General features: G+C 47.9%; 1 protein-coding gene and 1 long non-coding RNA gene across 2 annotated transcripts in view; one reads left to right on the forward strand and one right to left on the reverse strand.

Moving 5' to 3' along the window:
• Nucleotides 1-24677, forward strand: part of LOC108793750 (regulator of G-protein signaling 3-like) — a 77856-nt gene that overhangs the window by 10658 nt on the left and 42521 nt on the right. Inside the window, exon 2 of the mRNA XM_018564775.1 lies at nt 22448-22888. Coding sequence (XP_018420277.1) covers nt 22448-22888 — 441 coding nt within the window. The remainder of the gene's footprint in view (nt 1-22447; nt 22889-24677) is intronic.
• LOC108793751 lies at nt 11040-22522 on the reverse strand. The gene is made up of 3 exons (XR_001941669.1): nt 22446-22522; nt 12138-12148; nt 11040-11050 (listed from the first exon to the last, which is right to left on the reverse strand). It is a non-coding gene; the product is annotated as an uncharacterized LOC108793751 (long non-coding RNA).

Consider the following 24677-nt stretch of genomic DNA (forward strand, 5'->3'; position numbering starts at 1 on the left):
AATTGCCTATATCACTCTTGTATACCATTCTGTATACCAATTTTCCTGCACCTTGCACCCCCCATTGGCTATATCTCTCTTGTATACTATCCTGTATACCATTCTTCCTGTACTAGTTTATCCCTATACGTTCTTAATTATATCTTTATACTCCTAGTCCTGCACTCCCAATGCCCATATGGCTCTTGTATACGATCCTATTCCTGTACTGCTTATTCCTGTATGTTTTTGGATTATGGCTTTTATACCCCTGATTCTGTCCCCCCCCCCTATTCGTGTATAGCTCTTCTGCTCTTACACTAATTACCCCCATACACACATAATTACAAATTATTACACCTACACGGTGCTACCTTTTGTCCTCTAAGTCACCTAGAAGAAGCAACAAGCCAGCAAAAGCCTTCGTGTTCTACCTCTCCTCCCATCAGCTGTGTATTGTCCTTCGGCATGGCAGTGCATTGTGTCTGCTGTTCCAGCTGCACTCGGTATTTCAATGGGAAGCTAATGCATCTCAGTGCTGTGCTGACCCGCAGATCCCCATTGCTGCATACAACTTCCTACATCTGTGGAGCAATTCTGTCCTCTGGTATTCTTCCGTCACCCTATGCATAGCAGACGTCAGATTTCTGGACTCGGTCTAGGACGGGTCCCTAGAAATTTCCTGTTTTTTGTTCTTGGTTCTGCTTTTTTAAAATGGGGGGAAAAAATTGTTTTATGGCAAAAACAAAAATGATATTGGAGTCTCTGCGTTCCTCTGAGACAACATTGTGCGTGAGAAGCTGAGAAACAGCTACTCGGCAGAAAAGTGTTCCTGGAAATGACTTTAAATGATAGTTGTTACTATGCGCTTTGCGTACACGTAATTGCGAGCCGTTTCGTATCGTTAGCCCCGTCATCAGGCTTAGAGAAGTCATTGTTGCATACCGAGCATCTCATCCTCCCTCTAATATCTTCTTCATGTGGACACATTGTTGCTTCTCTTCAGTTATTCCAACCAATAGGGGCAAGAGTTACTAAATTCAAAGCACGGTACTTGTAAGAACCAATCGCAATCCAGATTCTGCTGGGCCTGCTGATGTAAAGTCCATCTGGTTTACTGCACTTTAGTTACTTGAAGTGTTCCTGGAATAGTTAAGCTGGTTCAGCAGCAATTCGATCCATGGATGGCCCTGTTGGCACCACGCAGCTCCACAAAATACGCTAAACTCTAGGCCAGCCTTTCTCAACCAGGGTGAAGGGGCACCTTAGGGTTCCTCATGGTTTCCTCAGGGGTGCCTCGACATTTTTACACAGCTTCAGTCCTCTGATGTGATGGGGACTCTGATATGAAAGTGGGGGACTCTGATGTCAAAGAGGAGGACTCTGATGTGAAGGGAGGACTCTGATGTGAAGGGAGGACTCTGATGTGAAGGGAGGACTCTGATGTGAAGGGAGGACTCTGATGTGAAGGGAGGACTCTGATGTGAAGGGAGGACTCTGATGTGAAGGGAGGACTCTGATGTGAAGGGAGGACTCTGATGTGAAGGGAGGACTCTGATGTGAAGGGAGGACTCTGATGTGAAGGGAGGACTCTGATGTGAAGGGAGGACTCTGATGTGAAGGGAGGACTCTGATGTGAAGGGAGGACTCTGATGTGAAGGGAGGAGACTGATGTGAAGGGAGGACTCTGATGTGAAGGGAGGACTCTGATGTGAAGGGAGGACTCTGATGTGAAGGGAGGACTCTGATGTGAAGGGAGGACTCTGATGTGAAGGGAGGACTCTGATGTGAAGGGAGGACTCTGATGTGAAGGGAGGACTCTGATGTGAAGGGAGGACTCTGATGTGAAGGGAGGGGACTCTGATGTGAAGGGAGGGGACTCTGATGTGAAGGGAGGGGACTCTGATGTGAACGGAGGGGGCTCTTGATGTGAACGGAGGACTCTGATGTGAAGGGGGGACTCTGATGTGAACGGAGGGGGCTCTGATGCGAAGTGGGGCTCTAATGCAAACGGAGGGGGCTTTTGATGTGAAGGTGGACTCTGATGTGAACGGAGGGGGCTCTTGATGTGAAGGTGGACTCTGATGTGAACGGAGGGGACTCTTAATGTGAGGGGAAGACTCTGATGTGAAGGGGTGCTCTTGATGTGAAGGCGAGACTCTGATGTGAAGGGGGACCCCACTTTTTTGTGTTTGTGCATCAGGTCTCCTTGCCAGACCCCTATCTCGGATAATGTTCTGGAATAGATTTCCAGGGGAACCATGTGCTCTTTTTTTATCATTTGTTTACATTTTAGACTGGGGTGCCTCATGATAGTTAATATCTTTAAAGAGCGCCGTGGCTGAAAAGAGGTTGGCAAACACTGTTGTAGGCAGACAGCTAAATAAACATTATGTCATGTGTGGTATCAGCCTGAGGATTTAGAAGTAAGCCCAGATGCTTTTCTGATTTTATATACCTCAGTCAAACAACACAGTCAGGAGGGTGACACCACTCTCTGTGTGAGAGGTAAGGAGCACAGTGGTGTCACCTACCTCACCACAGCCTGCTAATTGGACAATGAAGAAGCAGGAACAAGCTGATCACTAGATCTGCTCTCTCAACATATCTCCTGTCATCACTTGTGTATACAGCAGACTTGATTTCCTCCTAATGCTGTCCCTCTATCTCCCAACTGTATAGAGTTGGTCCTACGCGGATCAAACTTTGTCCGCTTCCTGCTGAATCGACCAAAACTCAATCAATTGGTGGCCCTGCCAGTGCCACCTAGCGTGACAAAAGTCGATTTTCTCGAATGACTTGAGCCAAAATAGCCGGATGGAAAATTGTGAGTGACTGCAACCAATCAGCTACAGTCACTGTCCAGGTATTCTGACAGTCAGAGGCATAAGCTGCCAGAATACAATAGCTGGCTGAGGAGAATCCTCAATCCACGCTGATGGGGGAGATATATATATTTCATTTAGCCAGCTTAAAGAAGAACTCTGGGCATTTTAAACAATTACCCTTGCAGTGTGGCTACCTCTAGACTGCAAGGTTTTAAATACTTGTTTTGGTCTAGGGTCTAAAATTAAAAAAAATAATACCTGATCCTCTGCCCTGCCTGGCTCCTAGACTGGACCCGCAGCCTCTTCTCCCCTGGGCTCCAGTACTGCTGCGGTCATCACGTCCATTGACTTGTATTGGACGTGAGGATGCAAAGGGACATTACACTGCTGGTGCAGAGGGTGAGCGGTCACTGCTGCAAGGACCGAGAATCAGGTGAGTTCATCTTCTTTATTCCGGCCCCTAGACCAAAATGAGCACTTAACCTATGCAATGCTGGGGTAGCCCCACTGCAAGGGTTCATTATTATTTTGAATGCCCGGAGTCCATCTTTAAGCCAGCCTTACAGCTGACCAACAGCAGCCCTTTGCTATGTGTAGAGCAGGTAGTGTATATACTTATTAATCTTCCACTGAGTCCCCACCCCCCCTCTGTACTCTTATAATTACAAGGCACTACATCTCTGTACTCTTGCCACCATTCCCTAACTCATCAGTGATTTATCTTTATCCTCTCAATAGATTGTAGCTTCTAGCACAGGAACGGTGGGGAAGGAAACAACAGTCAGTGTTCCATCGGCAGGTAATATATCTCAGAAGTTACCTCTCACACCCCGTGCTTCCAGAACCTTATATCCAGTGATACAGCATACTCCTCTGTTCTGTGCCAGCTCTCTACTCATCCTTCACCTCCAGTACCATACCTTTTCCAGTATACATCCACAGACCTCTGCTAGGAGCAGACCACTGTGTGTGCAATTAAAGATACCAGTACACGGGCGTGCAGGTGGGGAACCTTGAAATCAGATCAGCCATACATCTTCTCTTTTCAGACCCTAGCTGCACAGATGAAGGGGAAGGGCCCGTGCCAGGGGTCTGTGGTCATGTCTGTGTCCCACCCGCCCTGTCTTGAAACATGGACCAATGAGTCTGATGTAGGTATGAGTCATAGGGCTGAGCAAAACCCTGAGACGCAATAAAGGTGAGGGCTGAATGCGCTCCGGCTGAGGAGGGTGCACCACCAGCCCATCTCGCCCACCCCAGCAGGGCTGAGGAGGGCGCACCTCCAGCCCATCTCGCCCACCCCGGCAGGGCTGGGGAGGGGGGACCGCCAGCCCATCTCGCCCGCCCTGGCAGGGCTGAGGAGAGCGCACCTCCAGCCCATCTCGCCCGCCCTGGCAGGGCTGAGGAGAGCGCACCTCCAGCCCATCTCGCCCGCCCTGGCAGGGCTGAGGAGAGCGCACCTCCAGCCCATCTCGCCCGCCCTGGCAGGGCTGAGGAGAGCGCACCTCCAGCCCATCTCGCCCGCCCTGGCAGGGCTGAGGAGAGCGCACCTCCAGCCCATCTCGCCCGCCCTGGCAGGGCTGAGGAGGGCGTACCACCAGCCCATCTCGCCCACCCCGGCAGGGCTGAGGGCGCACCGCCAGCCTATCTCCCCCACCCCGGCAGGGCTGAGGAGGGCACACTGCAAGCGCAAGGGGAAGTTTGTGAAGCGGGACCCAAAAGATGGTGAACTACGCCTGGGCAAGGCAAAGCCAGAGGAAGCTCCGAATCTGTCATCCCACCTGGGTAGAGCGGTGGAAGACTAATCGAGCCATCTAGTAGCTGGTTCCCTCCGAAGTTTCCTTCAGAATTGCTGGCGCTCTGCCACTTCATTTTATGCGGGGTTAGAGGTCATGTGCCCGAAATGATCTCAGCTTTTTCTCAATCTTTAAAGAAGAACTCTGGACATGCAAAAAATAACCCTTGCAAAGGGACTGCATCGGCATGGCAAGTGTTAAGTGCTCATTTTGGTCTAGTGGTAGTCACCACCACAGGACTGAGGTGCATCTTCTTTATTCTAGACCCTAGACCAAAATGAGCACTTAACCCTTGCACTGCCAGGGTAGCCCCACTGCAAGGGGTAATTTTTTTTAAATGCCTGGAGTTCTTCTTTAAATGGGCCCGCCTCGCTGGCCTAAAGCTTCGAGAGCTGTAGTGGCATCTCAGTCCTGCAGCATGTGCATATGTCAGCAGTTGTCACGTGCCCCACTCTGCCCGATAGCCAAACAAACAATTTGCAGTGACCGTCCGATCACTGCGCGCCGCACTTCAAGGATTAACTGCACAGAGGGCTCACATAAAGAAGAAACTCACCCGATACCCCCCTGGCTGCTAGACCGTTCTCCGCAGCCTCTTCTCCCCCGGGTTCCAGCTGTCTAAGGACCTGTGATGTCATCATGTCTAATGCAATACAGGTCTATTAGACGTGAGGACGCCTAGGGACATACCACAGCCAGAGCGAAGAGAGAGGTAAGAGGTCACTGCCTCATGACCGAGGATCGGGTGAGTATTATTCTTTATTTTCACCCCTAGACCGAAACGATCAGTTAACCCTTGCAGTGCGGGGGTGGCCTCACTGTAAGGGTTAACTTTTTAAAAAAGCTGGAGTTCTTGAAGGTTTGCCAAAAATGGGACTAAAGCAGCGACATGTTCCGGCGCTATGGAAGACGTGCATTTGTCTTCCTGTCCACTGTCCTGGGATGGATGGATGGATGGATGGAGGGATAGATATTTAACCCTTACCTCCATTCATTCCTTCCTTCTGCTGAATGCCTCCATGCTGTAACCTCCACACACAGCTCAATGTCACTTTGTGATGTTCTGTAACTCTACTGATTGCATACAAGCCTCAGCGAGTACATCTGTCACCGAGGGGCTCAGCCACCCGCGAGATTTGTAACCTCCTATAACAATTCCAATTACCCTTGGTTGGCATTTGCCTTGATTTTGGAACATTCATACTGAAGCATTGCTGCTGAAGCGCGTGTCAGTGAGAGGTTAATCATAAGCTACCAAGCCATGAATAATTTCAGGTATACTTTAGCCCTGCGGCTAGCCATAGACGGGCAGATAGTTAAACGAGAATGACGGTGATGAGACATTTGCCTGTCTTCCGTTACGCATAAGTGGGAATAGAGGCAGAGCCAGGAGGTGTGGTCCCACAGGTGCGACTTAAAGCTGGACTCTTTCGTCCTTGAATCTTGGGTGAGATTCCTGTATTTCTTCCAGATCTGCAGTGATCCAGTGTGTGACTTGGAGCTTCCTGTAATAAAGACCGCTCACTGTTGCTCTCTCTCCTTGTGCAGGGAGACTGGTCTTGTCTCTGCCCCCTCCTGTAATAAAGACCGCCCACTGCTGCTCTCCTTGTGCAGGGAGACTGGTCTTGTCTCTGCCCCCTCCTGTAATAAAGACCGCTCACTGTTGCTCTCTCTCCTTGTGCAGGGAGACTGGTCTTGTCTTGCCCCTCTCCTATATTAAAGACCGGTCACTGCTGCTCTCTCTCCTTGTGCAGGGTGACTGGTCTTGTCTACACCCCCTCCTGTAATAAAGACTGCTCACTGTTCTCTGTAATTGTGCAGGGTGACTGGTCTTGGCTCTGCCCACTCCTGTAGTAGGTGGAGCCTGATGGCCATTCCCACAGCCCTGCTCTCTGCACAGTCTATGTACAGCACAGTGATGATGTCGCTACAATTTTTAATATCTGGGTTGGCGAAGGCATTTGGTGCGTACAATGTGCATTTTTATATCCTTTGTAGCTGTTGAGGAATATATATTTAAATGAAAGTTTTGTGGAGTTCCGCTATAAGTCGTCATCTCTTTGACACTCGAGTGCTGTCATTCTATATCCTTCGTGGCTGTTGAGGAATATATTGAAATGAAAGGTCATGTGACCAGAGCTCAGCTTTGACGAGTTAAAGCTTGTATGAGATTTTAGCGATTGGGTTCTCATTAATGAACGATCGCTTTTCTCACGAATCTTTTTTCAGACTGTTCTGATTTAGTAAATATGTACATGGAAACATTTACTAGCCCCAGTATGCCGCAGTCTTCCCGTTCCGTTGTTTTCCCAGCGCCGTCCCCTCTAGTGTCATTATCTGCTGCATTCTGCCTGTAGCCATCACTAATATGTCTATAAAATGCTCACACACCATCGCTTCACTATCTGTACATCGGATACGCAAGCTCTATTCAATACCCCTCCCCTATCCCTAAACAGTCTTATCACTGAGCCCCCATCCCATACGCCAGCTCTCCTCTTATCTGCCTGACCCCACCAGAGCTCTCATTATTCTGTATGTCACCATATCTGCCTCTCGTCAAATATATTGTGTCCCCCATTGAAGCTGAACTCTGAGCAGACATGAAAAATACACAATTCAATGCCGGCGTGTATTTCCTTAAAGGCGTATTCCACTTTTTTTTTGTGTGGAAAAAATGGAATAATGTACCTGTATTGCAAAAACAAACAAAAAATGCATAGCTTTGCAACTGCGCCGGGTGCAATGCTCTGGCTGCCGCAGACTGTTTCTCTCCAGGTCCGTAGTGAGTTATGGAGCTGGAGGAAGTCCTGATAGGACTACAAGTGTCACCGTCACAGCATTTGTACTCCATTGAGCCCTATGAGTCCCTCTGCTGCAGTGGTTGATGGGAGTTTTCTCATTCACAGAGGCAGTGAACGGATCTGGGAATGAATGACACGGCCGAGCGAGCCGAATTAAAATATACGCAATAGAGTTGAAACCAATAGGGGCGTGCAGCCAACACGGGAACAAAATGCGCACGAACGCAAAGCTTGTTCCCAGTACTCGTAGGTGTAAATAGGGACTTGGCCCGCATTCACACCTGCACCAAATGCACGTTGACGGAATGTGTTGCGATATTTTATTGGATGTTTTCAGACACGCATAGATTTGCAATAGAGACGTAGGTTTTGTTTGTTTATTGACAGAGAGCAACATGTTTCTGTTGCCCTTAATTTCTAATGGCACCCCCAAACGCTGCCAGGGAGATGCGCATTTTTGTGCACATTAAAACGCAGAAGCAAAAAAAGGCAGAACGTGAAGGGATTTTTTTGCCGCATTGGTCGCTCGTTCAGGCCCCATGAAACTCAATGGGGATGTGTGGCAAATGCAGTACACGAGTGCGCATGAACGTGGTGCGGGTGTGAATGCGCGCTTGGGGTGAACGTAACCTTTAAAATTAATTAGATGAACTTTTACATGCAGCCTACATACATCTGCCTGATATCAGCCACCTATTGTCCCCTAAGCCTGGCCATATACTGTAAGATTATTCTTGTTTAGCCCATGAAAATCGCAATTCCCCCCCCCAATCCATGCTACAGAGTGCGGATGGAGGAATCTCCCCTGCCAGCTATTGTATTCTGACAGCCGCCGCCCGCAGCTATCAGAACACCTGACACGTGACTGCACCTGATTGGTTGCAGTCCCTGTAGGGCTTACAATTTTCCATTCGGATCCTTTGACAAAAGTGGATTGAAAATTCAAATTTTGTCGAGCTGGCAGGGCCACCCACGGATCAGCGTAAAATTCAGTCGGTGTATGACCAAATCTACACGGCGGCACTTAGACTGGGAGAGGGAGCAGCAGCACTAGGAGGCAATCAGGTCTTCTTCATACAGGGAACATGTTGAGTGAGCAGAATTGATGACCTATCAGAATGTTCCTGTTTCTTCACTGTCCATTAGCAGGATGTGTGGAGGTAGGTGACACCACTGTGCTCCCCAACTCTAACAAGGAAAGTGGTGTCCCCCTCCTGGCTGTGCTGTTTGACTCGGGTATATAAATCAGAAAAGTGTCTGGGCTTCATTCTAAATCCTCTGGCTCATACTACAGTTGGCACAGAGTTTATTTAGCTGCTTGCCTGGAGTTCAGCCTTAAAGGAGAACTATGGGGTCAGTGTTTTTCCCCATAGCTCTCCTTAGGGTAACGGGAGGACACAAACTAGCGTCCTCCCGTTACCCTAAGCTCAGTATACCGCGAGCTACGGCGAGAGACGCCGCAGCCGGAGCGGATCCCGACCTGGACGTCGGGATGCGCCCAGCTGCGTGAGTGACAGTTGGCTCTGCCTATCTAGAGGCAGAGCCAGCTGTACCCGCCCCCTCCCCGTCCGTTCCGCCAGTCAGCGCTGGCAGATCGGAGCGGGGAGAGGGGAATCCAGCCCCTCCCCTGTCACGGCAGAGAGCCGTGACAGGATCGAGAGGTGAGCGAACCCGGTATGTGTTCGCTCACCTCCCGATCTACGGAGCCGACCTGTGACAGTCTCATTGTCACAGGTCGGCTAGAACTATGAGGTGAGTGGAAATGACTCACCTCATAGTTCTCCTTTTAATGCAGCATGCAGTACTCCATTGTAGTGCCAAATCAGTTTATAATTGTGTATACAACATTGCTACAATATCTGCCTTGCATAGAAGACATTCTTCCTATGTCCTGATTAGGGCCGGCAGCTCATCCATGAACAGGAACATTCTGCTCAGCTGGACATTTCTATTTATATGAATGGAGAGGTCGGGGGAAGGAGATCTGTCGTTTTCTGACCAGCCCAACTGACCGTTCCATCATATAGTGACTGACTGACTAGTTGGTTGATGTTGTTTATTAGTGTTTTGTGGATACAGAGAGATAAGACATTATTTTATTGGGAGGGGCGACAATTTAACAAGTCAGAGACTTGGAGGGTCAGGCTGTGGGAGGCAGTCAGAGACTTGGAGGGTCAGGCTGTGGGAGGCAGTCAGAGACTTGGAGGGTCAGGCTGTAGCAGACAGTCAGAGACTGGGGACATGTTTCAAGAAACTGCTAGGGACTACTGTTCTTAAAGTCCCCTTTACAAATCAACGCTCCCACCACTGACTTCTGGGGTCCAAGGTCCACATTCAAACACCAAAGGGCAGTGGAGGCAGTCAGAGACTGGGAGGGTCAGGCTGTAGGAGACAGTCAGAGACTGGGGGGCATGTTACAAGAATCTGCTAAGGATTACTGTTATTAAAGGTAGCTTTTCAAGGCTCCCACTACTGACTGATGGGGCCTGGCGGCTGCACTTAAAATATCAAAGGGCTGCTGTGCAGACTAGGAAAGTCAGGCTCTCAGACTGGGAGGGTCGGGCCGTAGGAGACAGTGGGAGACTGGGAGGGTCGGGCCGTAGGAGTCAGTGGGAGACTGTGACAAGTTACACAAAACTGCTAGAGATTGCTTTTATTAAAGGCCCCTTTACAAATCAAGGCTCCACTACTGGGGCCGGAGGGACACAGTCCAAACACTAAAGGGCTGCAAGTTGGGCACCAAGGCAACCCTTCTCCCAGGCTGACATCTCTGCAGCCCAACATACATTAGGGGTGGGGAAAATGCCCCCCTGGACCCCAGCCTATCCTTCCTCGGTTTGCCAGGGGTACTAGCGACTAATCTGATCATGCCTGCTTATCCAACCGACCTGTTTTTATCCGCATGCACCTTCCGCTGCCTCTCCACAGATCCGGATCTGCCTCTGTAAACTGTCTTCAGGCCCCTACAATATCCTATCAGCATAGATGACATATGTCACTCTCAACAGCCACGTCTGGTCCTCTCACAGCGTGTGGCCATCCCTTCTCCGGGCCTGCTCGTCTACAGACACATTATCCATCATTCCCCTCCAGTGCCAGAACATGGCTTTGTCACCATCCCTGCACTTCCTGCCCTGCGGCACTCTCTGCTGCCCTGCTAAGTGTTTGCTGTAAGCAATATAATTATCGTTTAGCAATGAACAGCTGTATGTTCATGTAAACAATGGGAACGGGAAGCAAACATCCACAAGCAAGCACATACATAGCTGTGCAGTGCATATGTGTGCTGGAGCACGGGGCCTGCATGCATGGGGTCCATGACGTCTGTAAACAACGCAGAACTGTCTCAATCGGATGCATATTTGTGCGCTCGTTCACAGGAATAAACAGATATAAATCTTGTTTGAAATGTTAGACACGCCGCCGGTCGTGTAAACTATCAGATGCTGAAAAATGTATTTTGCCTTTCTGGATGGTGAAGGGGTAACGAGCTGAAAGTCTTCCATGTATGTCCACCCAAAACCTTTTTATTAGTATTGGATAGATTGAAGAAGGATTAGAACCCCTGTTAGGTTTGTATTGCTGTCCAGGGCCCTGTTAATGAGACTTCCCATCATTCACCTCAGCAAGGGCAGGAGTGACACTTTAAGGGCTCATTCACATGGGCATGCACATCCTTACGGCATGCACACACACACATGCAGAGGCCTGCTCCCGGGAGGTAATTGCATGCCGCCTCCTGTACATCCCTATGGGAGGATGCAGCTACACCCCAACCTGCATGTCCATGCAGGTCTGCATACCCGCACAGGGACGCAGACAGAGGACGTCCATACGAGGACACCCAGACGTGCACGGGTCTGCTGGTTCGGGTCGGCGTGCAGCTGTGCCCTCTCATAGGGATGTACAGGCGGCTGCACGTAATTACACACAGCACCTGTCCCTCCTGGAAGCGGCTCCATGGGCGTGCATGCCTGTGCATGGGGGTTTTGCCATTGGCCGAAAGCTGGCCACACACGTTACAATCTGATTGCTCAATCTCCTTTAACTCTACTGACATCTATGCAAGGAACCGTCTGATTGGCTACCTCTGCACTGCAAGGGTTAAGTGCTCCTTTTGTCTAAGGGGCTTAAATAAGGCAGATGTACTCGCCTGATTGTCGGTCCTGCTTGCCTGCTAGTCCGGTCCCCACAGCCTTTTCTCTCCCCGGCTTCAGCAGTCTAAGCCGCGCTGACATCATCACGTCTAATACAGGTTCATTGACTTGCATTAGATGTGAGGATGCTGAGGGACATTACACAACACAGCCAGAGCAGAGAGGGAGATGGGTAAGCCCGGGGAAACGAGGATCAGGTGAGTGTATGTACTTTATTTGAACCCCCTAAAAAATTTTTTACCACAAGGACAGGTCCAAAATAGTTGAAATAGGCTTCCATAACCCTTAGGAGCCATCTAGAAAACCCTTGCGCCCTAAGAAAATACCTGAACACATATTTAAACCTAAGAAGAAAAATGTCATGGCTGCATTAAGGCCGCGGCCCAGTGGCGAAGAACCATAGCTGTGATCTTTGAGGATTAATTATTTCACAGTACAGGCAGCTACATAGGTCAGTGAGGGCTTGTATTAAAGTTCTTTTACTGCATATTAAGAATATGTAAAAACTTTAAATGGTAAGTTCACCTTCTCTCATAATGTGAGAAAATGTACTTACTGACACCACCCTGCCACCTCTCCCAGCACTCCGCTGCACATGACTGTGTGAGCCCCCCCCAGCCATTCGGTGTATGGTCACAGCCTTGCAATATGTAGTGAGCATAATGCTCCCAAATGGGTGCTCATTGGTCAGCATGGTCACTGCCCTGCAGTGTGCAACCAGCATAATGCAAAACAAACGACAAACGCACTCAACAATTTGTTACCAGTTGTACAGTAAGGTGCACACGAAATGGGCTTTGAACAGTAGAACAGTAGAAAGGCATCATGGCACACTCACAAACTAGCATGTAAAACAACTTGTCTCACCACTAAGGACAATGACAGAGGTTTGGATACACGTCTTCTGCAAAGGATGTGTAAGCCGCACTGCCGCGCCAAGGCACCTCTTAGAGTTAGGACCGCACTATAAGAGGTGCCTTGGCGCGGCAGTGCGGCTTACACATCCTTTGCAGAAGACGTGTATCCAAACCTCTGTCATTGTCCTTAGTGGTGAGACAAGTTGTTTTACATGCTAGTTTGTGAGTGTGCCATGATGCCTTTCTACTGTTCAACCAGCATAATGTTCCCAAATGGTGGCTGCTCAATGGTCAGCATGTTCTCAGCTCTGATGTATTCAACGAGCATAATGCTCCCAAATGATGAGTGCTCTTTGGGTCAGTATGGTCATGTGACTATGAGGAACGCTTCTTCCAGTACCTTGTCCCCGGTTCAGAAGTTCTTGTTATTGCTCAGCATGGTCATGTGACTGTGCTGAATAACGAGCACTCATCACATGCAAGCATTATGCTCATTACATACTGCAGGGCTGTGCAGTACGGTGTATGGAGTGTACACCGGCTGATGGGGTGGGGGGGGCGGGTGTCACACAAGTATATGCATCAGGTGCTGGGAGAGGTGGCGGGGTGCTGCCACTAAGTCCATTTTCTTACCTTTTAAAGGGTAAGTTCTCAAGTGAACCTACCCTTTAAAGTCCTTCACTTTAATAAGTTGCAAAGAGGTCCCCACCGCACTCCTTACTGGTAAGTCCCTTTTTAGGGTGGGTGCTGCAGTGGTAGTGGATGGCGCCATTTCAAATCCAAGTAGTAAAATACAACCTCGGTTCACAAACGCTTCTGTTCGCGAACTCCACATTGGGTGACGAACACGACCGCGGCCATCTTCCCTGCCCTGAGGGCTTGTTCACACCATTTTTTGGTCCAGATCTGGTGCAGATCTGCAGACGCTGTGGTATGCGTGCAGTGCATTTTTACCGCGTTCCGGACACATTCCAGTTCCTTTTTTAGGTGGAGTGGGGCTGTGCTGTGCAGCGCGTTTTCGCTATGTTTTTGACGTTGTTTGTGCGTTTCCGGGTCGGAGAAAATGTGGCATGCAGTATTTTTTTCTGACCGGAACGGACTGCGCTGGTGATAACTGGAGGCCATATGGAGGCCAACACATAGGGAGACATTGGGATGCATTTTTGGTGCAGGAGCGAACTGTTCTGGTCCGGACAGAATCCGGACGTCGTGTGAACAAGCCCTGACACGTGGTCGTGGCTTCCTCTAGTCGAGATTGTGGTCGCAGGCACACCTGTGCACACTTGCTGTGAAGCTTTTTTTGTGTGCTTTTTAGCGCATCCAGTACTGTACAGTATTATTCAATCCAGCATGGCTCCAAAGAAACTGCCGAGCAAGCATGGTGGTAAAAAGAAAGTGCAGAGCGGTAATGAAGGTGACAATTTGTTTCGGTTCGCGACCAGAATCGTGGAAGGAATTAAGTATGCGAACTGAGGTACCACTGTATATCACCAGCACACCAAAGTAAAATCTTCAATGAGTGGTCATTGTATTGATACACACACACACACCTCGTCGCAAAGCATGCCTGAAGAAGGGACCCTGAGTGGCCCCCAAAACGTTGCTTTGTGACGAGATTTGTGCGCATGAATAAAATGACTACTCGTTGGAGATTTGACTTCGGTGTGCTGGTGATACAGACATCCCAACTCTCCCGGACGCTCCGCGAGTCTCCCGCTATTAGGTAGCGGCTCCCGGCCGCCCGGAAGAGAAACATTTTTTCACGGAAAGGTTTAGACTGTTCGATCGAGCAGAGTAAACCTTTCCCTGCTCTGTTGTTTTTTGTTTTTTTTTCTGACATCGGAGCCGCCGGCCGCCATCAGTCAGAAGAAGAAAAAAAAACCCAGCATACCCCATTTCAATTTGCAATAGCCAATAGCAAACTAGCTAATGCACCCGCCCACTGCTGCTGTCAATCAGCAGAGGGGGGCCTGAAGTTCTTCATCAGGTCATTCTTCTAGTGATTGACAGCAGCAGAGGGCGGGTGCAATAGCTAGCTTGCTATTGGATATTGAAATAGCCAATAGGAATCTAGCCATGCATTCCTATGCTGTTTTTTTATTTTATTATTATTCTGACGGCAGCAGCTGAATACTAAATAAAAACCCTGCACATAGCAAAGAAGCTATTGCTTCCTGTACTATCTGCCATCATTTCAGGGGGGTGCCCCCCCCCAGGTGCACTTTATTGTGGCCTAGTGCATAGCTATTTACCCAGGGCAGTGTTTGTGTTTCATAAGCTCGGCATGTTAAGCATCACAAAGGCCACAATGCGAGCAAACATCAACGTAATGATATAATAACCTGTTACCTTGCATAATAACAAGGCTGACGCTGTAATGACAACAAGCCGTCTTTAAAAGGAAGTTTTCGAGAGAGAAGAGAAGAAAACATGCCACATAGTGCAGAATAATCGAATCTTAACATTGTTCCAATTCATAATTCATGTCCTGTGCTAACACAATGGATGCAGTGTAATGTGTTTAATGGTCAGTTACAGTGAAACCAGCGCCGCATTACCACAGGTGACTGGACGCAGAACACAAGACTCGGGAATCTACAAAACAGATACTTATAGATAATTGCCGGCTTTTTATTCTTTGCATACCTCTTTTCTTCCCCATTCTTCTCACGGTGGCCATTTTTGCTAAGGGCGGATTGATCCATTTACTTCCTGGAATTCTGTGTCTGCTTCCTGGAACATGTGACAGTGCACATCATCTATGGAGGAACAGTGCCCACCCAACCCTGAGATCTAGGGAGTTTGAGCAGTTTACAGATGAGAATTTCCCAGGAAGGCACTGGTGATATAGACTTCTCATGATGCATCTGTGAGGCCAGGGCTGCATCACCAGTGCCTCACTCAACCAGGACGTGGAAAAACAGTAATTGTAAGTAAAAGCAAAAAATACTTACAGAATACTTATATACAGATACTTAGAGATAATTGCTATCTTTTTTTTGTTTTTTTGCATGCCTTATTTTTCTTTTCCTCCCATTCTTTTAACGGTGACCATTTTTATTAGGGCGGACTAATCGGTCTCTCTCTCTACTTCTGGGAACTCTGGTCTGGCTCCTGGAAAATGTGACAGTGCACAACATCTATGGGGGAACAGTGCTCCCCCACCCCCAGCCTGAGATCTGGTGAGATTGAGATAGTTTACAGTTGAGATTTCCCATGTAGGCACTGGTGATGTAGCCTTCCCTGGATGCATCTGTGAGGCCAGGGCTACATCACCAGTGCCTCACTCAACCAGGAAGTAGTTGCAATTGTTTACAGATGATATTGACCAGGAAGGCACTGGTGAGGTAGACTTCCTAGGACACACCTGCTAGGCCAGGGCTACATCACTCAACCAGGAAGTGGTTGCAATTGTTTACAGATGATATTTCCCAGGAAGGCACTGGTAATGTGGACTTCCTAGGATGCCCCTGTTAGGCCAGGGCCACATCACTCAACCAGGAAGTGGTTGCAATTGTTTACAGATTATATTGACCAGGAAGGCACTGGTGAGGTAGACTTCCTAGGACACACCTGCTAGGCCAGGGCTACATCACTCAACCAGGAAGTGGTTGCAGTTGTTTACAGATGATATTTCCCAGCAAGGCACTGGTAATGTAGCCTTCCCAGGATGCATCTGTGAGGCCAGGTCTACATCACCAGTGCCTCATTCAACCAGGAAGAGGAAAAACAATAATTATAAGTAAAAGAAAACAATGTTTAACTAATGAATGTAAGATGACCTGATATCATTGCGCAGAGCTTCACGATGCTGTGATTTTTACTGAAAGGATGTAAGGGCTTGTTCACAACAAATGCAGAGCAGATCTGCTTGTGTTTCTGCACATGCATACTTATGCGTTTTGACGAGTTCCAGTGCGTTTTTGTTTTCTTGAGCCTAAAATGGGCTTTTAGTGTGTTCCAGGGTGTTTGCATGCATTTCTGATGCATTCCTGAGAGTTGCAGAGCAGGAAAAAAAATAGGGCTTTCTGCAGTTTTTTACATGCTCTGGAACTGAACGCTGTGGTGTGAACTAGAGCCCAAAATACCATTGGAATACATTGGATGCGTTTTTGATGCGTTCTGTAACTGCCATGCATCTGGAACGTATTTGGTGTGAACAAGCCCTAAAGGCCTGCCTTAGGACAATTTAAGCATGGACCTGGCATCGGATGTATTTTTTCATGTTACGTGGATGCATGCTATGTAATGTGTAAGGGAGATCAAAGTACTCCCCCTGACAATGCCTTCATCTGCTTATCTCTTAAGGGTGGAACTATTTACTGTTCAGGCATCAAGAATGTGCATTTGCAAACGTTTTTTAAAGCGTTGTAAAGTCTCACGGCATATCCTCTCCTGTTATAACATCAGCATTGTGATAGGAATACAGTTGTTTCTGAGAATGCAGTCAAAGCTTTGGAAGAATCCCTTATGTAGCGAGCGCTGCCTTCCGTCTGCCCATCACTTCCCACAATTTCCCGGATCCCCAGTGTGCTTTGCGTCTCTGTCCCTGCTGCTTGATGTGATGCAATCTCCATTTCTCAAGACTACATAACCCATCATGCATTGCTTCCAGCAAGCAATGATAATGTTACATTGTTCAGACGCTTAATTGTAGTTCAGAAGGCAGGCTCTGTGAGGGTGGTGATAAAAGGAAGTGCGTATTCCCCGGGCTATGTAAAATGGTGTCAGTGCATGGAGGAAGTGCAGTCTATGGGCATCTTCAGTTTACAGACTTCTAGATGGATCTGGTTAGTGGTGACGCCAGGGAGTGCTTATTCGCAGGCCTGAGTGAGATTGTGTCAGTGCACTGAGGTACATCCTATAAATATATTCAGTTTGCAAACTTCTAGCTCGATGTGTTTATTAGTAGTGGGATAGAATGTATGAAAATTCTAATATGTATGTATATGTGTGTGTGTATATATTTTTTAGACGCCCTGTAAATATAGGTAAAAGCGAGCTAGGCAGAGTTCTCCCGTCGCTGGTTGCGGCTGCACATTCTGCGGTGTCAGTCCGTGGGTCCTGGGTAGGGGGAAGAAAAGGTTTTTTCAGGACTCTGACATTCCTTCCAGGGAGGAGGTGAATGCATTAGCTCACATGCCGCTCGGGGGTTGAATCACTGTCTTCCTGGCCCTGGCAAGCCTTTAATTAGCGGCGCTGAGGCTGGGGCCGCACAAGGGTTCTTCTATCAGGGTTATATTTTGGTAAACAGCGCTCGGCGTTGAAAGGATTTCGCATACTGTGTAAAAGTTCTCTTCTCATAAGCCCCCGTGGGCAATTAACTGTGGAGAGGCGGCTCTGATCTGATGCTTTTCTTCTCTGGCTGTGTGACAGATTAGGGCCTGCGGTGGGATTGAGCAATAGCCGGCATTTAAAGGTGACGGCAATCAATAGCGTCACTCTCCCGCACCTTCTGGCATTCCAGAAGAAAACCGGTACACCTGCTGCGTGCTCGGCTCTGATTTCCACAATGTGGCCACCCTTCCTGAAAGTTCTGGCTGTCGAGCCCATCCAGCAGCTTCAGTACCGAAGTGCTGACCCATAACAAGTGCTGACCCATAACAAGTATAGAGATGAGGCGTTCTGAACCGTTTGCTGTTAGCTGTGTGTTAACTACAGACCTGTATCTCCGAGGTACTAAGACTACAATTTTTTTTTGGGGGGGCACAAATTAAAAGCAACAGGTTCACTTTAATCTCATCCGTAGACATTTATACTATGATCTTCCCTTACTTCCTGTCAGGTAAAACTTTGTCAGCAGGACAGGAAGTGAGGGAAAATCTCCCCAATGGGCACATGGACCACAAATGAAAACAAGACAGCCCAAATGTGCTTTGCCCTCATTTCAAGTTCGGTAAAACAGGAAGTGAGGGGAAATCTCTCCAGTAGGCTCCTGGACCACAAATTATAACGTGAAATCCCAAAGCAACAGGTTCCCTCTAATCTCCTCCGTAGATGATTATACTATGATTTTTCCCTTACTTCCTGTCCAGTAAAACATTGTCAGCAGGACAGGAAGTGAGGATATATCTGTCCAATGGGCACACGGACCACAAATTAAAACGTGACGTCCCAAAGCAACAGGTTCACTTTAATCTCCTCCGTAGTCGCTTATATTATGAATTTCCCTTACGTGCTCTACAGTAAAACATTGTAAGCAGAACAGGAAGTGAGGATAAGTCTCTCCAATAGGCACATGGACCACAAATTATAACGTGACAGCCCAAATGTGCCTTTTCTTTCATTTCAATTCTGGTAAAACAGGAAGCGAGAGGAAATATCTCCAGTGGGCTCAAGGGACCACAAATTATAACGTGACAGCCCAAAGCAACAGGTTCACTTTAATCTCCTCCATAGACGCTTATACTATGATTTTTCCCTTGCTTGCTGTCCAGTAAAACATTGTCCGCAGGACAGGAAGTGAGGATAAATCTCTCCTTCGGGCACATGGACTACAAATTAAAACGTGACAGGCCAAAGCAACAGGTTAACTTTAATCTTCTCCATGGACGCTTATACTATGATTTTTTTTTCCCCTTACTTCCTGTCCGGTAAAACATTGTAAGCAGGACAGGAAGTGAGGATAAAACTCTGCTATGGGCACATGGAACACAAATTAAAACTTGACAGTCCAAATGTGCTTTTCCCTCATTTCATGTCCGGTAAAACAGGAAGTGAGGGGAATTTCTCCAGTGGGCACACGGACCACAAATTATAACGTGACAGCCCAAAGCAACAGGTTCCTTCTAATCTCCTCCGTAGAAGCTATGATTTTTTTCCCTTACTTCCTGTCCGGTAAAACATTGTCAGCAGATAAATCTCTCTTCCTGAGCTCTGGATAGCCATAAAAAACAGACAGTTGTTCTAATCCTTTCTCTGTGCAAAACCAGAAAAAATACATTTTTGGCTTGACCTTAAACAGGAAAGGCCAATTGTGGTCACCGTCACACAGATAATCACTAGAGGGAGCCATATAGAAATATGGACTTGAAATGCAACTGTAAAAATATGGAACAGCAAACAAATTAAACATGTCATACAAATGTCCCACAGATGATTGTTATAATAATAACTTGTTTAGTTAGAAGACCGCTCATCTGTCATCCGAGGTGAGTATCAGGTGTTACGGTATTATGCTTCTGACATTATAATACAGGGAGGTCCGCTTGGCTTTTCATCCAGCATGGAAAGAAGCATTTCCTTATCTTTTGTATCGCTGTCATCAGCTGCCCATATTCACACAAGTGCCGGGTATTTCCACCTACCTGGTATTCTCCGCACGCACCTGTCCTGTCTCACCTGTCCTGTATACCGCTCACCCTTTGTTTGCCATGTTTTGTGGTTTCATTGTTATGCACGTGGACAAACACTTTAACATCCAAAGAAACCATTTCATAGGGGACTTTTCTTACATATGTGAACTTGTATAGCTTACAGTAAACTGTGTGCCAATGTGAGCACCTTGCCACCGCCCATACACTTATACCTGGCAGAATGGCACGGTGCTTTAACGCCCCGATGAAATTATGCTCTCTTGGCGCCCCCAGCACAGTGGCCAAGCTGTCATTGCTTATAACTGGGATGGGCTCCTAATCATATGGCCACTAAGACAGCCAATCACTGGGATCACATGATGGGTAGCCCACCTACTGTCCTCTGGCCTAAAGAACCCCCCAAAAGCCAGCAAAAAGGATTTTAAAAAACGTGCTTTTGTGTATAATATGTAATTGTATATTGGATGAGAAGAATTTGCTCAATTCAGATGAACAGAGACACCGAAATATTGTATATTATGTGTATTCTTCCTTGAATGTTGGTGTTGTTTGTGTATTTCTTCCAGATCTGTGCAGTAATCCAGTGTGAAACCTCACTGTTATAAAGACCGGTCACTGCTGCTCTCTACTTGTGCTAGGTGACTGTTCTTGTCTCCGCCCCCTCCTGTAATAAAGACCGGTCACTGCTGCTTTCTCTCTCCTTGTACAGGGTGACTGGTCTGGTCTCCGCCCCCTCCTATAATAAAGACCAGTCACTGCTGCTTTCTCTCTCCTTGTGCAGGGTGAGTGATCTTGTCTCTGATATTATTATAATACAGGATTTATATAGCGCCAACAGTTTGCACAGCGCTTTACAATATAAGGAAGACATTACAACACAATACAATACAATTCAAGACAAGATGGTATGGAGGGCCTTGCCCGTGACGGCTTACAATCTAAAAGTGAGAGAGAAGTGATACATGAGGAAGTAGCTGTGAGGGGATGATGATGCTCTCTCTCCTTGTGCAGGGTGACTGGTCTTGTCTCCGCCCCCTTCCTGTCGTTTTCTGTAGGCTGCCTGTAGTGGGTGGACCTCTGGTGGTGACAACATACAGCCATGCTGATACATATCGTGATGGCATGGACCACCAATTTCCTATCGGGAAGTTTGTCCAGAGCAATGATGTGCACCCCATGCTAGACTGCATGTAGATGGGAAGTAGCTGAAAGAGGTTACATGAAAAAAGGGTAAAAACAGCATTTTATATATTAAAAAAAAAAAAAAAAATACAGTGGTTTATCAGGCACAGCTCTGTGGGGGTCAAAGGTTGATTCAACCTTCCCTGGCCTAAAAAGTGGCCAGGATTATAATTGTTTTTTTTTTATCATTCCCTGTGGAGCCCCTTAAATTGTAGGCTGTACACAAGCAATTACTTCTCTGCAAGTCAAGATTAAGCCCCACCCCTTCTGGTACTAACCCCCTGCTTTTCTTCAGCTGTTGGATTACTGAGCTTTGACTGCCCGTTGAGGTTCTGAAATGTGATAATTGAATGACCGTAGGACTAGATCAGGGGGGTTGAGGGGGATTGGGCTGTTTGGTCTCAACGTGGTGGAAGTTGTGGTTCCATGTACACCTTGCTCCTAGGCGCCTGTGCTTCAGCATTGCTCTTATGGTTCATTGTAACATGTATATGCCCCTTGTGTTCCCTTAGTGAGCTGCTTTCCCTTAGACATAGTCCCTGGAAACCATAAAGAACGTTGTAGATGCGTCTAGTGGTAATGTGTCAAAGGGCAGTAACCTATTATTAATGGACATTCCAGTAATGAATGTGCTACAACTCTGACAACTATCGTAAGCATCTTTCCTTTTAGAATGGTAGAGAAGCCAGGGTTGTCCCTTTTTAATGAGACAGCCTGAGGCTATTGCCTCAGGCGGCGTGCTTTTGGGTCTCTTTCCAGCCAGAGCACCCAGGTTGCTAAGGTCCCTATAATGAGGTAGCCTGAAGCTATTGCCTCAGGCGGCATGTTTTTGGGTCTCTTTCCAGCCAGAGCTCCCAGGTTGCTAAGAGCCATCAGGGAAATGTGTAAGGGCCATACACATTTCCCCACCCAGCTCTTGGCAACCTGGGACGCCCTGGCTGGCGTCTCACCCAACTCCTGCCAACCAATGACAGTGAGCTGGACGCAAAGCCATCCACAGCTGGGCGGTGCACCACCAGGACACCAGCCAGACCACTGTTAGTTTGCACCACCACCCTAACAAACCACAACCCCACAGCCTAGGCAGTGGATAGACACTCCAACGGTGGGAAAACTACCTGTATCTGTCAGAGTCTTGCAATGCCTCATGGGACTTGTAGTTCCACAACAGCTGGAGTGCCAAGGCTGCCTAACCCTGATTTACTGCAACATGTTCTTATTTACATTCACTTTTGTCATCACCGATATGGAAGTATTTATCTATAAATTTGTCATAGCAATAGCACCATACAATAAAAATGTTGCAAATAAGAGCTACTCGAAGTTGCGGCACGCGTCGGTACGGCCAATAAAAATGTCGCCGGGATTTTCATGAATTTGGCACAAGCATTCCAAGTACCTACATACTGAACATTCGAGAAATGTGTATGCCGATGTCTGATTGAATCTCCCCCAGAGATATACAATGTCTGAAGATATTTCATGGCTGCAAAAAGAATTCTGACTCACTATTCTCTTCTCTCCACAGATGCTCCATGTGTTTAACCCGCTCCGTAAATCCGGCAGCGAAACCTGCCTTTCCCCTGATAACCCTCAAAATTGGAAACGGGTAGCGATCCGTAGAGCCCCTCCTACCGACAGCCCTGACCCCTCCTCCCAAAAAGGCCCCGCTTTACCCATCCCGGAGGTACGGGTGGAACGCTCCTTCAGTGCCGGTAACTTGGTTTGTGACAGCGATGAAGAGGAAGGGGCTGATGGAAGAACTCTGGGGGTGCCCGGATCCATGTGGAGGACACGGAGTGAATCACATTTGGACTCGGGAGGCCGGGCAGAGCCCCTGGGTGAAAAGAACAAGTCTGGCAGCGGTTGGAGCTTACCGTCACCAAAGACCATGAGGAAGAAGAGAAAGGCAGCAAAAGTTTCAGCGGCAAAACATAATCTTTTTGCGTTTTTTATGGGATCCTTTAAGGTACGTTGAGGTGTGAGATTAACGTTAATGTGAATTTGCAACTATGTAAAGCGCTGTATGACATGTCGGTGCCATGTAAATATCAATCATAAATCATGCAAGTTAAGGCGCAAGTACAAACCAAAATGGAGACGTCCTTTTCTCTGCAGGGTGACACAGAAAGAAGGGAGCTATAAAACTGTCCCTCCTCCTGCAGGGAGACACAGACCGAAGAGAACTATGGGTATGTCCTCCTCCTGCAGGGTGACAGACAGAAGGGAGCTATGAGTCTGTCCCTCCTCCTGCAGTGAGACAGACAGAAGGGAGCTTTGAGTCTGTCCCTCTTCCTGCAGGGTGACAGACAGAAGGGAGCTTTGAGTCTGTCCCTCTTCCAGCAGGGTGACACAGACAAAAGGGAGCTTTGAGTCTGTCCCTCTTCCTGCAGGGTGACAGACAGAAGGGAGCTTTGAGTCTGTCCCTCTTCCTGCAGAGTGACACAGACAAAAGGGAGTTATGAGTGTCCCTCTTCCTGCAGGGTGACACAGACCGAAGAGAACTAAGAGTCTGTCCTCCTCCTGCAGGTGACACATACAGAAGGGAGCTATAAAACTGTCCTTCAGGCAGGAGGGAGCTAGGGGTCTGTCCCTCCTCCTGCAGGGTGACACAGACAGAAGGGAGCTATGAGTCTGTCCTCCTCCTGCAGGGTGACACAGATAGAAGGGAGCTATGAAGTCTTCCCCTCCTCCTGCAGGGTGACCCAGACATAGCACCCTTCTAAGTCTGTCCACCTGCAGGGTGATACAAACAGAAGGGAGCTATGAGTCCGTCCTCCCCCTGCAGGGTGACACAGGCAGAAGACGGCCATGAGTCCGTCCTCCCCCTGCAGGATGACATAGACAGAAGGGAGCTATGAGTCTGTCCTCCTCCTGCAGGATGACATAGATAGAAGGGAGCTATGAGTCCGTCCTCCCCCTGCAGGGTGACACAGACAGAAGGGAGCTATGAGTCCGTCCTCCTCCTGCAGGATGACACAGACAGAAGGGAGCTATGAGTCCGTCCTCCCCCTGCAGGGTGGCACAGACAGAAGGGAGCTATGAGTCCGTCCTCCTCCTGCAGGATGACATAGACAGAAGGGAGCTATGAGTCCGTCCTCACCCTGCAGGCGGAAATAGAAGAGAACTATGTACAGTATCCTTTTCCCGGAGGATGACGGTATAATTTTTGCAATTTCTGGGAACATCTAGTATAATACCGCCGTGTTTATCTGAAATTAGGTTTATTCCGAGCATGCCGCAGAACAGGTAATGGGAGTATTAACATTCTGTTTACTTTGACTCAGACTTACAGTGTGTATATAGTATATACTGCACACAAAAGGCCTAAACATATAGGGACACGCGTGTTTAATCAGGAGGGCATATAATGCTGATATAACTGGTCCTATGTGTATATTTAGAATTGACAGAGACAGATTCCTGGAGACAGAAATAGCACAGTTGCCCTAAACCATGCACAATGTTAGATAGCCCGGGGGCAGGTTCGGCATGGGCGCGGTGATCAGAGGCATATTTTCCAGTTCAGCCACAATCCTGACATTGTTTGTTTTTCTCAGATGGAGGAGGAAGGTTAAGGGGCAGAAGTTACAAATCAGATTAAACTTTAAAAAAAAAAAAAGAAACGAGGAAGAGAACAGATGAATATGATCTGATAAGACACAGTAAAATAGATATGAGGGTCTGATATAAAACAAGACGGGTGCGGGTTTAGGGGACATCTGTACCCAGTTTGTTCCTTTTTATGATACATTTGC

This window comes from Nanorana parkeri, unplaced genomic scaffold, assembly GCF_000935625.1.
Source record: "Nanorana parkeri isolate BGI_ZX_2015 unplaced genomic scaffold, ASM93562v1 scaffold779, whole genome shotgun sequence".
Classification (NCBI taxonomy): Eukaryota; Metazoa; Chordata; class Amphibia; order Anura; family Dicroglossidae; genus Nanorana; species Nanorana parkeri.